We start from the raw sequence: 14253 nt of genomic DNA, 5'->3' as shown, positions 1-14253 counted from the left end.
ATGCGCTAAATGCCATCAAGCTGTGCTCTTTCAACTGGTTAGCTATGCAGTACGTGAATTTTAAGGGAATAAAAATTTAAAATGTCTAAATGAAATCATGCTAATGATAATCTGACCTGTGTGCTCTCTATAGACACCCCAATCCCTTTCACAGTGTCTAACTGGGGTGCCTGTGTGCCCATTTCCAACACAGGGCAACAAACTAGCTGAGAGTGAAGATTCCCGTCACACCCGTAAGGTCACAGTCACATGTGTGCACGATCCCATCTTAAGCCACATTCCCTCAAGTCCAGTGACTAAAGCTGAGAGAGTCTCCAAGCGGCAGGCTGGGCGTCCTAGCAGAGAACAGGGGGTGTGGCTCAGAACACATGAATCTGGTTGCTGTTTCTCAGCGGTTTGCTTCTATGGCACCGAGTGGCTTTTCCACGCAAGCAGCACAGGTCTTTAAGAATTTCAACAGGCTTCAAGAAGAAACTGGTTGCAACTAAACAGGACACTTGGCTCGGGGAGGTACCTGGTTTACATATTCGCAACCCAGGGTTTATGTCATTGTTTGACACTCACTGTTGCTGCAGGACATTTTAGGGGAGAGAAAGTTTACATCCAGGCTCTCTAGGCTCCCATTTCTACTTCACTTGAGGAGTTTTGAGACTTTTTAGTTAGAAGACTTGGGACTTCAACAAGCAAAATGCCCAGAATGAGAACCAGGCTGTGGAGACTGTCCTATTAGCTGAGGCTAAAAGTTGGAGTCTGGTAACTGACCTCCTCAACGCTCTCATTTGTTCACTGACTGAACAGAGGCCTGCTAGCTAGGGAAGAGCCCTGTCCCCGCCACCTTGCTATTCAGACAGTTCGGTCCAAAGCCAACAGACAGGGCAGGGGTGCGTTAGCCACACGGCAGTTCTTATACAAAGGTATCCTGGCTGTGGGACCTTTGAAGCATGGGAGGGCCCTCTTAGAGATGGGGAGGTTTGAGTGGCCCAGCACATCAAGGGCGGGGCATGAAGACATCATGCATCTGGGGGGCGGGGAGGAGACTCCGTCACAAGTCCAGGCCCTGCCGGGAAGGGCTTTGCATTCAACCTAATTCTTCGTGCTGACTTTTTCCTTTTCAGAGGAACAACAGCTGTGCATTTATCAAGCATCACTTCCTGTAATCCTTCCAGCAGCCACGTTCATACACATGAAGACAATGAGGTTCCGAAAAGCTGAGTCAACTCTCAAAATGAAGGGCAGGACTCTGGAACCCACAGACCCCTAGACAGGGTTTCCTAGAACCCAATGGTTTCCATCTGGGGATCTGAGTGCGGAGTGTAAGTGGGACCTGACTTGCTGTATAAACCATCCCTGGTTTATATACAGCCTCTGATGGCCCGTCCTGGTTCCTTTTCATGTGAACTGCCCTTCGGTTTCACAGTTTGCTTTTTTGGCTAGAGCATCCTGTCCCCTCCAGCGCAGCCTGGAAGAGGAGGAGGAGGAGGAGGAGGAGACCCAGCCCCTTGCCTTCCTGGCCCCCAGAGCTTAAAACAAGAGCCCTCTGCCATCGGACATCCTTGCCATTTCCAGCTATTGAGCGTAATCAGGTGGGCCAGGATCTGGTTTCAAAGCCAAAAGCAAAGGACTCGGAGGAATCCTCTTTCCCATTGCTCCAGCAGAAGACAAAGGGTTTGAACAAACAGGATGTAAGAGCCACAGAGAGCACTCCCCAGCAAGAGGAACCAGCAGGATGTAGGGCTGTGGAGAGGGCCTGGGAGCCTGGGTATTGGCATGTGTAGTAATTGTGCCCAAGAGAAACAAGAAGCAGGACAAGAAGATAGACACAGACTCAGGCAACAGCCTAGCTAGAGGGTTCCCGCTCCCTTGCGGGTGTGAGGATTCTGGCCATTCACCTTTCAGAGGCAGTGGCATTTCTATATGTCACAGAGAACCCACTACGCCTCATAGGACAGAGGAGGACTTCCCAAAATAACGGTGTGAAGCTAGTTGCTGCCTACGCATGGATCCGGGGGAATACATTTATTTCCCTGTTTCTTTCTTTTTTCTTTTTGTCTTTTTAAGAGGGGTCTCACCACATAGGCCTAGCCAGCATGGGACTTGTTATGTACATGAGGCTGGCCTTGGACTTGTGGAGATTTTCCTGGGCAAGCTTCATGAGCAGTGAGAATGAAAACATGTGCCACCAAGCCTTGCTGTTTTTGCCCTTTTCTATCTCTCACTCTGAATTTTAATCATCGGGCTTGGGACTCTATATGTAGTTAGCCCTCCTAACCATTGACCCGTAAAGAGAGCTTGGGGCCATTCAGAGAACAAGACCCTTCTTAGGAGTGTGTTTGCTTAGGGACTATTTCTATATTCCTTCTTCTCTTTCCCACTGTCCATCCGTTGTATATGAGAGAAATCAGCGATGAAAATAAATGTTTCCCAGGACAAGAGCTGAGAGCAAGCAAAGGTCCCAGGCGGGGGGTGGAGGACAGGAAGCTGGTCACAGGACAGTGGCTGGCTCCCTTGCTGATAGCAGACCTTAGGGGTATATACCCCCACTTCACCGTCTCTCAGTGAAGGGGACTTGGGATACTATCTACTGACATTTCTGGCTATCACAGTGATGGATGTGCACCTAACATGTCTGGAAGGATGGCTGCCTTCCCTGACCCAGGACAACCCCATCCAACTGACGACGGGCTCAGCCTTTGACTCATAAAGCAGTCTGGATGAGCCAGTCATTTCAAGACCAAATCATCTCAACTTAGAGTCTTTAAAGTATATATTTGTTAATTGTGTATGTTGGCATGTACATGCGAGTGTGTGTGTGTGTGTGAGAGAGAGAGAGAGAGAGAGAGAGAGAGTTCTCTCCTTCTATCATGTGGATTCTAGGGATCACTTAGATCATCAGACTTGGTGACAAGCTCCTTTACACGATGAAACATCTGGCCAGACCCAATCTAGTGTCTTTGAACATTAAATCTCTGGAAGGAACGACAAGCAGAGAATCCAGCTTTAAAGGCCACAGTTGGTTCTAGACAAAACAGGCATCCGAAAAGAGAAATCCTGCCCGACACCATCATTTGATCAAAAGGTGAAACGAACTCCAGATTTTGCAAAAGAGTACTGAACCTGGCTCAGTTACGGAGTTGCCTTCTGCTAGGCTGGGAGTTCTAGGATGACAAGCTACAGAAGCTGCCGGTCTTCTGTGAAATGGGTCAAGGGCCTTTGCCAGGCCGTTTCGGCCCTGTGTGGATACACAGACGGCATGTGACACTTTGGCAAAAGCAAGGATGGAAATACGAAGCTAGTAGTGAGGGTGTGGGAAGCACAGTGAGCGTGTTGATATGAGCGATTTCAATCCGTGCAGCCTAACAACGGAAGCAGGATGCTTCCTGGGTATGGCCTGGGTGCAAAGTAGTGTGAGGACATGGAGGAATTCTAGCTCCATTAAACAGACCCTTCAAAGTTCCTGGGTTGTAGAGCGAGCAGAGGGAACCAGAATATGCTGTCTGCAGTTTTCTTAAAGGAGAGATTCCATGAAGCAAATAACCTTCACAGAAACTTTGAATTCTGAAGGAGATTGTGTGTGTGTGTGTGTGTGTGTGCGTGCGTGCACGCACGTATGTGTGTGTGGTTGTGTGTTCATGTGTGAACCTGTGTTAACATGAGTGTTTTTTGGTTGTTTGTTTCTTGAGACGGAGTCTCTCACTGGCTTACAACCTGCCAAGTTGCGAAGAATGCCAGGATGGCCAGCCAGCCAGCCTCAGGAATCTACTCACCTGTCTTCACCTTCCAAACTCTGGGATTACAAACTTGCTATACCACAATCACCTCAGGGTTTTTTTTTTTGTTTTGTTTTGTTTTGTTTTTTAATGTAGGTTCTGGAGATTGAGCTCAGTCCCCAGCTGAGTCATCTTTCCAGCCCTTCTGGGGAGATTTGAGCACAAAGCTGCAAGGCCTTTTAGAGCTTGATTTATGACTCAAGATGAACTCCTGCTAACTCCAGGGTTATCCTGCCCAGGTCGGGGTGGGAAAGGAAGAGCCGTGAATCAGAAGTTTACAGAAGATCCACTCTAGGTGAGTCAGCTGCACACAGGGAGGTGGTGGGGCCAGGTGGAGAAAGAATGTTGTCCTTCTTGTGTCCTGCAAGCCCAGGAGACAGGTCTGTTTGGAGGAACCTCTATGAGATGGTCTAACTTGGGTTTTGTTTTGTTTTTCATTTGTTTGTTTTGTTTTGATTTCTAGATCTAGAGTGACCAGACAGACTTGTCCAAAACTAAACAAGCCGCCTAAGAACTTGAACTTTGGGGCTGCTGAGATAGAGCTAATTCCTGCCTCCCAGAAGTTTGCTGGTGGTGATAAATGCACACTGACCAGCACCTGATATTTGTCAAAACTGATGTAAGATACTGGGGAGATAATGAGAATATTCCGAGATCATTTACATAATACCCTGGATAGTTCGGCCTAGTTGCTGTTCAACGTGTCTGTTCCCTCCCCTTTATTTATCTGTGCCAGCTGGGAACCTACTGTGTGCAGTTTCCCCGCCTTTCCGAGCCTTCAGGCCTGATAGTACACAGCACTTCACAGCCTCAAAAACAGCTCTCACATGAGGACGAGGTCTAGAGGTTTGGGTTTTCACGTTTGCTTGTTAGAACTACAGGCATTCTGTGGAGCGCTTATGTGAGGGATGGTGTGAGGAACCTGGAGCTCACAGTTCCCTTCAACTAGGGTGACCTTTCTTGTATTGGTTTTATAATCTGCACTCTAAGACAGATGCAGCTTATTGGCTGAATGTTCTGGCTGCAGGGCCCTAGGACACATCAGCAAATGGATCAAAGATGGCTGCCACCCAGAGCCTATCTAATAACACGGGGAGACCCGATGGCTGGCAAATACGGCAAGCTATTTATTACTCTGTGTGCAATATGTCAGGAACAGACACGTGGCTAAGGAGGGCCATGGTTGTAAGCAGGGTGGGCTGCATGGAGAAGGTAACATTTCAGTAAAGAGACTGAGAGAGCCACACAGTATCTGGGGAAGGGGAAGGGAGCTGACGGGGAGCTTGTGGGGGTGCGGTGGGATGAGCGAGCAGCCATTTGTCTGCAGCATGGTGTCTGGGCGAGAGAAGAAAAGATAGGGAAGAAGGTACCGGTGGGTGCCCTGGGTGCCCCGTGCGGGCCTGAGTAAAAAGGCAGTCACTTCAATGTTTGGGGCAGAGGAATGAGGCCTTTGGATTCATGTCACAGAACAGAATGGGTCGCTACCAGAAGCCAGGCTCCGACCTCCAGGGAAGGTTGGAGAAGCCTCACTTTTTTTATACTGTGGTCTTCCGGGGTCTCCTGGCAGCAGAGGAGGGTGATTTCTGCTCTGTCCCTGAGAACTGTTCCTTGATGTTACGGCGTGCTCTGAGGGTCCAGAGCCACAGGATGAGAGGCTGAGTATGACATCCTTGTAGCACACAGATATGTTGCTGTGTGCTGGGAGCTGTGCGTCGTTCCTGAGTACCTGAGGATGATTCTCATTCAGGGGGGAAAGGGGATACTACCAACTGGAGACTTTGGTTTGGGAAATTAATATTTTATTTATTAAGGTTACACATTGCAGGGGGGCGGGGGAAGGTTCCCTTAGGTTCAAACCACCTTCTGAGTCTTACTGTGTGCCAGTTACAAATCACAGCTGGGCTTCAACAATGACCAATGCACTCCCCCCAGAACGTCCCACACCATATATTCCGCATCTAGTCGCCCAGGGAAGGAAGACATACCTGAAGAGGGTCTTGGGTTGAGTTGCAATTTGGCTAGACACTGGCCAGACACAGATAGACAGACCCTCAGCCAGGTCTGGGGCTCAGACCTGAGAACCTTTGGGGATGGGCTTCCTGGTGGGTCCAGGGCCACTGGAAAGGAGATTCCTGACGCAGCTCCAGGAAGGAAGAGGGGACCGCTTTGCCTTTCCCTGTTCGCTAGCATTTGTTTTTAACTCTGGAGAAAAACTTGCCACCTGGCTTTGTTTCTACCAGGCTAGTCTGATGAAGCTCAAGCAGCAGTTTTACAGCGGAGGCTCCTCAGCTCCCTCTCCCCTTTCCCCGGGGGGTGGAAGGCTTGCTGCATTGCTTCTCCTCCCTCCTCACACCTTGGTGCTTCTCTCTGTTGTCCTGCCAGCACGCCTCCCCTCCCCTCCCTGCACTCCTCCCAGCCTCCAGAGAGCACTTCGCTCTCCCTCTGTGCCACGTTTCCCCCATACCCCATACCCTTTGGGCTGAATTCGAGATTTTCAGTACAATAGAGCTCTGAGGGTCGGCCCCGGTTGAGAAGGAATGTCAGTGGAAAAAAATGAGGAGTAGGAATAATAGCATTTTAAAGCTGAGGGTTGGCTTTGCAGATGCCGCTGTCCTGTCCGCTGTCCCCTGACGCCTTTTGCTGCAGCCTTGGTCTACCCCACTCGAGTTAACATTGAGGCCTATGGCCAGCCCTTGGGCCGCGTCACCTTCCAGCCATTTGCAGACAAAGTTCCAAAGACGGCAGAAAACTTTTGTGCTCTGAGCACTGGAGAGAAAGGATTTGGATATAAGGGTTCCTTCTTTCACGGAATTTATCCCAGGATTCATGTGCCAGGGTAGTGACTTCACAGGCCATAATGGCACTGGCGGCAGGTCCCTCTACGGAGAGAAATTTGAGGATGAGAACTTGAAACATACAGGTCCTGGCATCTTGTCCATGGCAAATGCTGGACCGAACAAAAATGGTTTTATCTGCGCTCCCAAGACTGAGTGGCTGGCTGGCTGGCAAGCACGTGGTCTTCGGGAAGGTGAAAGAAGGCATGAACACTGTGGAAGCCATGCAGTGTTTTGGGTCCAGGGATGGCAAGACCAGCAAGAAGATGACAATTTCCGACGGTGGACAGACCATTCCTTCTGTAGCTCAGGAGAGCGCACCCCACACCATTTGCTCGGGAGACCCCGTGATCTCTGCTCTCATTGAAGTTCTCTGGGCGCCGTATTTTCCTCATTCCCCTCCAGGTCTAGTTGGATTGCAGAGTTAAATTTATGATTGCGAATAAAAAGTAAATAAGAAAAAAAAAGCGAAGTGCCGCTCTCCATTCCTGTGAGAAGTGTGAGCGTTTATGTCAGCGGTAGCTGATGCTGAGAAACAGGCGTAGGTTTAGAACACAGACCCCTTTAAGCGCTTTGCCAGGAAGCAGCTGTTGACAGGGCGCATATACTTTCTTTGAGGGGTAGTATTTGTATTTCTTTCTAAAGCCGTTCATTTTTTTATTTCTGTCACTCCGAGTTTACTAGACTCTTCATGATCCGCTAGTGTTAGTTTGAAATCTTCCCAATAGAGACACTTTTCCATCCAAAATCTCCAGAAATTTTGTGAGTGAAAATTTAAAACCTTAAAATTAACAGTAAATCGAAATATTGGGGGGGGGGGGATTTGTTGCTTTTTGAGACAGGGTTTCATATGCTCCACACTAACCTTAACCCATAGCTGAGGGTAGCCTTGAACCCCTGTTATGCTAGAATTAAAGGCATTCCCTGTTATGTCCAGCCTAAAGTCTTAAAAAAAAAAAAGTTCTGCTATTCTATTTATTTTACTTTACTGAAAGCAGTAACAATGTTTATTCTGACAAATTATTCTTTAAAAAAAATCCTTTCTTGATTCACTCCTGACTTCTTTTAAAGAGGCCAGCTCTCTGGTTTGCTAACTTCATACCTCTCTTCACCCCACTTCCTTACCATGTCCCTGCCATACCCTACCCCATATATCAGCCAGGAAAATTCATCAAGCGAAACATGCATGGTAAACAGTAACAATAATTAAGTCTATTAATAATTAAGTCTAACAATTAAGTAAGGCTATTTGGGTGTTAATTATGCTATTTTTTTCTTTTTCTGTTTTAAATCTGTCATAGTAAATTAAAACAAGGAAGGAAAAACTTACCACCTTTTTACTTTTTTTTCCTTCCTTCCTTCCTTTCTTCCTTCCTTCCTTCCTTTCTTTCTTTCTTTCTTTCTTTCTCTCTCTCTCTCTCTCTCCTTCCTTCTTTCTTTCTTTCTTTCTTTCTTTCTTTCTTTCCTTCTTTCTTTCTTAAGACAAGGTCTGTATAACCCTGGCTGTCCTGGAATGCTCCCTGAGTAAACCAGGCTAACTTCGAACACACAGAGATCCACCTACGCCTGCCTCCCAAGTTCTGAGAATAAAGGTGTGTGCCACATGAGGCCCTCACCAACTTCTAATAAGACATTCTAAGAGTTTAGTCCTAGGAAAGAAAAGGAGTCTCAGTTCTCACTCAACCCTTGTCTTCCTAGGGCTTTGCAGACCCACACTGGGAAGTCTGTTCTCCACTTACAGGAACAGTAACAAAGCTAACGGCAGGGTGGGGTGCAGTGGGGTGGGGTGTAGTGGGGTGTGGGGTGGAGGGGGTCGGAGAGTGGGTGTGTGATTCGGTGACAGAGGATTTTATTCGACTATGTGGTACCCTGGGTCCCATTACTGTCAAAGAGGAGCAATGGCTACAGAACGCTTCCCATACTCATTGTTCTTTTGCCCTCACAACACTCTTGTGGGAAACACAAATGTCCTCGTTTTATCAGTGAGGACACTGAGAGGTCTATGACAACAGCTGCCAACACTGACTCTGAGTTCTGACTTTCTTAACAGGACGCTGCTTTAGGTGCTGGCATGTATTAATTAGCTGTACCCTTCCAACAACGCCGAGAGACACAGATAATGGCCAAGATTACTAAAGTGGTGAGGGGTAGACTAGATTATGAATCCAGGAGGTCTGGGCCTGAATTCTGAGCCACATGTACCCATCCTCACATGGTAATGGGATGCATTAGCTTCACAGAAAGAAAACCTGGCTCCCTCCAGGCTGCATTCAGACCACAAACAGGCCCATTTGTCTTGCACGGTATCTTATCAGGTTTAAATTTCAAGATTTACTTAAGACTTAAGAAATATTTTAGCTAACATTCAGTCTCTGAGCTTTCTTATAAAATTGGGTGTTTGGGCAACCTGAGGGCAGGATCCCACAAGGTGTGTGCAGGTGAGTTCTGTTCTGAGTTTCTCTAGCCACACTTGTTAAAGACTTTAAGGAAGGCCTTATTCAAGAAAGGACAATATAGTGAGGTTTTGCAGTAGAGAAGAGAGGCTAAACATAAGAAGAAGAGCAGGACTTTACAGCCAATGGGTGGGGTCAGTCGGTTGATGGAGAGTGAACAAGAAGAAACATGGAAGGGGGTACATGAGATTGCTACTGAAGGCCATAGACATATTATCCCCATGGAGGCTGGGAAGCGAGGAATTTGATCATATAACCAGGATACCAAGGGTAGGACTTCCTTCCTTCCTTCCTTTGTTTATTTATTTATTGAAAACGGGTTTGTTTAGAGAGAACCACAAGGGTAACAGTAAGACTGCTACCTGCAACTTAAAAAAAAAAAAAGGAAAAAAGTAAGGTTTTATTCTGTAGTCCAGGCTAGCCTATTAGCCTAGCCCTTACAATATAGCTCGGTCTGTTCAAACTCACACCAATCCTCCTTTCTCAGTCTCCAAAGAACTGGGGGGCCACTATTCTCAGCAAGGGAACTTGTAATAGATGAAATTTGGAGTATTCTTCGTAAAAACTGAGCTAATCAAGCCAGGAGCAGAGTACGATGTCAGGGCCTAGTTCCGCCTACTTCATCCTACCATCCATGGTGCATCTTTTCATTCTTCTTGCCTAGGCACCCCTGCCTCCCTTAGCACTTTTCAAATGGCCCCCGTCATGCCTTTGCATCTTAGGTAAGGGGAGGATAGCAGATAATCATCTGTTGAAGGGAGCGGGTAAGGGCATTAGAGATCAAACTGCGTCACCTCAGAATTCATGTGGAAACACTAAGGTCATGTGTGACTTTATTTGGAGTGATCACCTTGAAAAGGAGATAAGTAAGCTAGGAGTGTTTTCTCAGCACTTTGGGAGGCTGAGGCAGAAAGATCTGGGTGGGCCACATAGTGAGTGTGAGGCTAGCCAGGGATAAACAGTGAGATCATGTCTCAAGTAACAAAACAAAACAACCCAAACTAAAAAAAAAAAAAAAAAAAAAAAGAAGGAGATAAATAAGGTAAATGGGGTCAGAAGGGTTAGGGTTCTAATGGAACAGGAGTTTTGAAATGGAGGAGGCAAGAGGAACTCAGGGACAGGAGAAAGTCATGGGAAGACACAAAGAGAAGGAATTTATCTGCAAACTAAGATGGAGACAGACATCTCCATCTGTCTGCAAACCATGCTCAGAGGCTTCAGGAGACCCCTGTCACCTTGGAATCCCAGTCCCCAGAGCTCTGAGAAAGCTCATCTCTGGTGTTTAAACCATACCGTCCATGGCATTCTCCTATGCTAGTCTGAACATACTACTTTTTGTGCGTCCCCTCTCCACCTTCAGTGCCTCTCTCACTTTCCCCTTTCCCTGCATAAGCAGTTCCCCAGTGTCCGAGTTCATTTGGGTGAGCTACTAAGAGAAGTTGTCAGTTTGGGCCAGTTTGGGCTGTGAAGATGGGAAAGGGGCTGAGATGCCACTAAAGAAACATGAACTCGGACACACCCCCCCACCCCATCACTAAACCCTGTGTGCCCACATGGAGCAATGTGGTTTAAAGTTCACAGCACAAGGAGCCTATGAAATATGGAGACTACCAAAGCCGAGGTATTGAAGGAACACTCAGGGCTACAGGTCTTCTGAGCTGGTTGACTGGGTTGATCATGGTTGTTTTTATGTAGAGATTCGGAGTCTAGCTTACCCAGTGATGGTCAGAATAATTGCCGTAACATCCATCTTCAGGCTTCCTGTGGGTCTGACCAGGTGTTGTGCTTAGGCGTATGCTATGGATAGAAAGATAGGCGCTTGCTGATGAACCCCGGAGGGACCCAGAGACCTGGGAGAAAGCCAAGCTGGCTCCTGCTTCATCTCTGCATCAACCTCCCAGCTGTCCGATTGGAAATGGCTGTGGAGTTTGGATGGTGGTGCTGGCATGAGAGGCTGGACAAAGCCCAGATGGGTTCTTGGGTCCCAGAGGACAGCCAACGGCAATAGACATCAGCCTCAGACTCTAAGTGGAACGAGCAGGGATCTGGAAGTGATCCAGAAGGACTGGCTCTCCAATCCCTGAGCAGCAGGGTTAAAACCGCAGCCAGTTACTGCTGCCATCATACTCTGCAAAGAGAACGCTACGGTTTTAGTCCGTAGATAAAAGTGTCAGTCACAGAAAGAATCTGACTGACGGTCTGATCGGCGCTGACATCCCCAGAGCTCAGGGCAGGGCAGGGAACCTGGCTTGGTTAGGTTCACTTCTATTTCATTCATAACCTCATGGACACTCCAAAGAATATGGAAATACTAGAATTTGAAGGCAGACTGCGGTGGACTTTCAGCCACCTGATAAGGCACAGACGTTAGTACTGTCTAGTGACTGTACATGGGAAAACAAGGTTGCAATTCAACTTTTCCTCTGGTCCGTGGGTGTCTGAATTCACACAGAGAAGAACTCTCAGCAGTTGAAAGGGTAGCGAACAGACATGACTGGTCTTCCAAAATCATGAAGATGTGTGAGTAACTTCAAAGAGTTTTGGGCATTTGCGGAGAACACAATTGGCAAAAACTTTATCCAAAACGAGTCCTTCGGTTGTGTTCCAAATTTCAGTTTGAAAGCAAATTGCCTGGGTCTTTTTAGTTAAGAACCTGGCACCGGGGATCGGAGAGAATGGGGATGGAAGATCTTCCATCCCCAATTGCTCCATTAGGGCTCCTCAATGGAAGCTCCTCTTTTGCTTGTGATTTTGGCAAGCTGGAAATTATTCTGAGAATTGGAGGGTGACGGGGGAGGTAAGGAGCCTCAGGAGGGAAAAAGAATTTTCTTTAGCAGAAGGGGTTTTATTTTTCTCTCTCTTTCCTTACATTCTTATATGACTCTTAAGAGCTTCGCTACCAGGCTGAGATCTCTGTGATTGGGCATCTAAACAGGATCCATGTTGGACCAGACGGGTTGAGAGATGGAAAAAGGGTAACAACAGGGTGCAGGGGACAGGTCTACAGGGACGGGGGTGGGGGGAGGATGGAGAGAATGAGAGAATGGGTAGCCCTGCTGGGTCCCGTTCAAGGCCTTCTGCCTTGGTCTCTCTCAACTCCTCTGGCCTAAGCAGCCTTGTTCACACCTTCTGCGGCACAGGCAGTCAGTCATGTTTTCAATTACTTCTCCAGCCCACACCACTGGGGACCAGTGGTGGTGAGATACAGTAAGAGAAGCTGGAGCCAATAGAGTTCTTTCTTAGGAATGTTTACCCTGGGGGGGGGGGGAAGAAGTCGCAGGGGAGGAGTATAGCTGAAAGGCTGAAGTATAGGAACCACATGTAACTGAAGCCCCAGGAAGTAGAACTACAGACAGATGCTTCCAATCCCGAAGGCAGCACCACTGTCCTTAAGAACACATCACCTTTTACCGGAGGGAATTAATACTTGTTTTTTTCTGAATGAAAAGAACCCAACTTCTCTCAAAGAGGGCATGCATTCTCTGTAGGCAGGTTGCTTTGGGTAGAGTGCATAGGTTGGCTGTCTGAACAGACGTGGCCAACACTACAGCTGGTGGCGGTCTGGGTACTTGAAATAAGGCTTTACTTGAAGCTCTCTGTAGGAAACGTCGTGGCTTCATTTCTCTCTTTGCTCTTGGGGTGTCGGAGCAATCTAAGACTATGCCGAGGTCCAGAAGAAAGGACCTCCTGGCACCTACAAAAAATAGTTTGGTCCTGAGACGTTCTTCTCAAGTTACTAGGCTTCAGATCCATGACTGTCTTGGGGGTTGGTGGGGGGAGCCCTAAAACAATGTCTTTTTACCCAAAGGAAGTGAACGGGTGTGGCAGCCGTCTTGCTTCATCATTTTTCATCTCTGATTTCAGAGCTCAGGAAGGCTGAACTGGATAGAAAACTAAGGACAGCGCTTGTCAATACAGGCCTCATCTATTATGTCCACAGCCTCTTGGAAATGTCCCCTGGCAAGGCTGCCATCGGGCCTTGACTGAAAACACATGGACAGAATCCACTCAGAGCAGGGATTCATTATTGGGAATAATAAGGGAAAGTTTTTGTGTCCCCCACCCCCACCCCTGCAGGGAGAGCTGCTTTCTGGAAGTCATAGGGCTTAGAGGGAATCTGAATCATGTCTGGTAAGAAGGGAGGAATGGAGGCACATTTCCAGAAACCTTTTCACACAAAGCAAGTTTGTCCCAGGCAGCTCAAAGTTACTGTTTTATCTTCAGAGTATCAGGCAGAGCAGGCCATGGCTCCTTTTTAGCTCCCTCTTCTTTCCCAGAGCTATTGGTAGCTAACAGCATGGAGAGAAAAGTTCTGAGTTAACTGGCCCTCCCTGGTTAGACCTCTCTTTCAAAGAGGTCTCCCTCCCTCAGCACCCGCTCCACAGAGATTGTGGGCATATGCTGAGTAATCTAAGGGGGAGGTATATACAAGGAGTGGCTTTGGAAGGAAACCCAAGCCGGTACACCGACGCAGATGTTTGGGTGGTCACTGGTATATCCAGCTCTCTTCAGGGGAGTTTGTTCTTTCCTGCTCCCTTCAGGTGCGGCTACAGGAGTGCAAAGTCTGGGAGAAGCGGCATGTGTCATCTCTTGGGAAAGAGGGGGAGGACTTAATTGCCAGCACTTGCTCTGTGTGTGTGTGTGTGTGTGTGTGTGTGTGTGTGTGCCTGTCCTGGGATCTGAACTTGTATTCCCTGGGAGAGAAGCAAGTGCTCTTGGCCCCTGAGCCTTCTTCTCAGCTTCTTGATGCCTCTAAAAATCCCCATTCCCCCACCAAAGTGGCAGTGTAGACAGGCACCTAGACACACAAGTGCAGCATGGAGCCACCACACGGAGGGAGCATGTCTGGAGTCTCTCAGGCTCACACAGACTTTAAGTCCCTGGTATTTGGGCAGCAAAATCAAATCCCTCCAGCTCTATACTTGGCGATTTGTTGCTCTTCTTTCCTCCCAGGTCTGTATGGGGTGCCGGAAAATGTGTTTCATGTGATTGCTGTCTTCAGCAGAACTCAGGGAAGCAGGTGCTACGTTTCCTCTCACTCTTGACATATTCGGCTGAGCATACTGATGGATGGGTCCTTCCTTTGGTCTGAAGAGAGACCTCTGGAGTTGAAGTGTGAGCTCTTCAGTGGAGTAAAGGCTGTCCTTCCACAGCTCTGGGAGCAGAGAGACGTCTAGGAGACTGAAACCAAGCACACAA

The 14253-nt window shown here is 47.9% G+C and overlaps 1 protein-coding gene and 1 pseudogene across 1 annotated transcript in view; one reads left to right on the top strand and one right to left on the bottom strand.

Moving 5' to 3' along the window:
• Positions 1 to 5544: 5544 nt before the first annotated feature.
• Positions 5545 to 14253, bottom strand: part of Rad51b (RAD51 paralog B) — a 523994-nt gene continuing 515285 nt past the window's right edge. Inside the window, exon 13 of the mRNA XM_060387770.1 lies at positions 5545 to 14235. Coding sequence (XP_060243753.1) covers positions 14228 to 14235 — 8 coding nt within the window. The 3' untranslated portion in view covers positions 5545 to 14227. The remainder of the gene's footprint in view (positions 14236 to 14253) is intronic.
• LOC132655265 (peptidyl-prolyl cis-trans isomerase A-like) lies at positions 6594 to 7036 on the top strand (annotated as a pseudogene).

Source organism: Meriones unguiculatus, chromosome 7 (genome assembly GCF_030254825.1).
Source record: "Meriones unguiculatus strain TT.TT164.6M chromosome 7, Bangor_MerUng_6.1, whole genome shotgun sequence".
In the NCBI taxonomy this organism is placed as follows: Eukaryota; Metazoa; Chordata; class Mammalia; order Rodentia; family Muridae; genus Meriones; species Meriones unguiculatus.
This window is presented reverse-complemented; position numbering and strand designations above follow the sequence as displayed.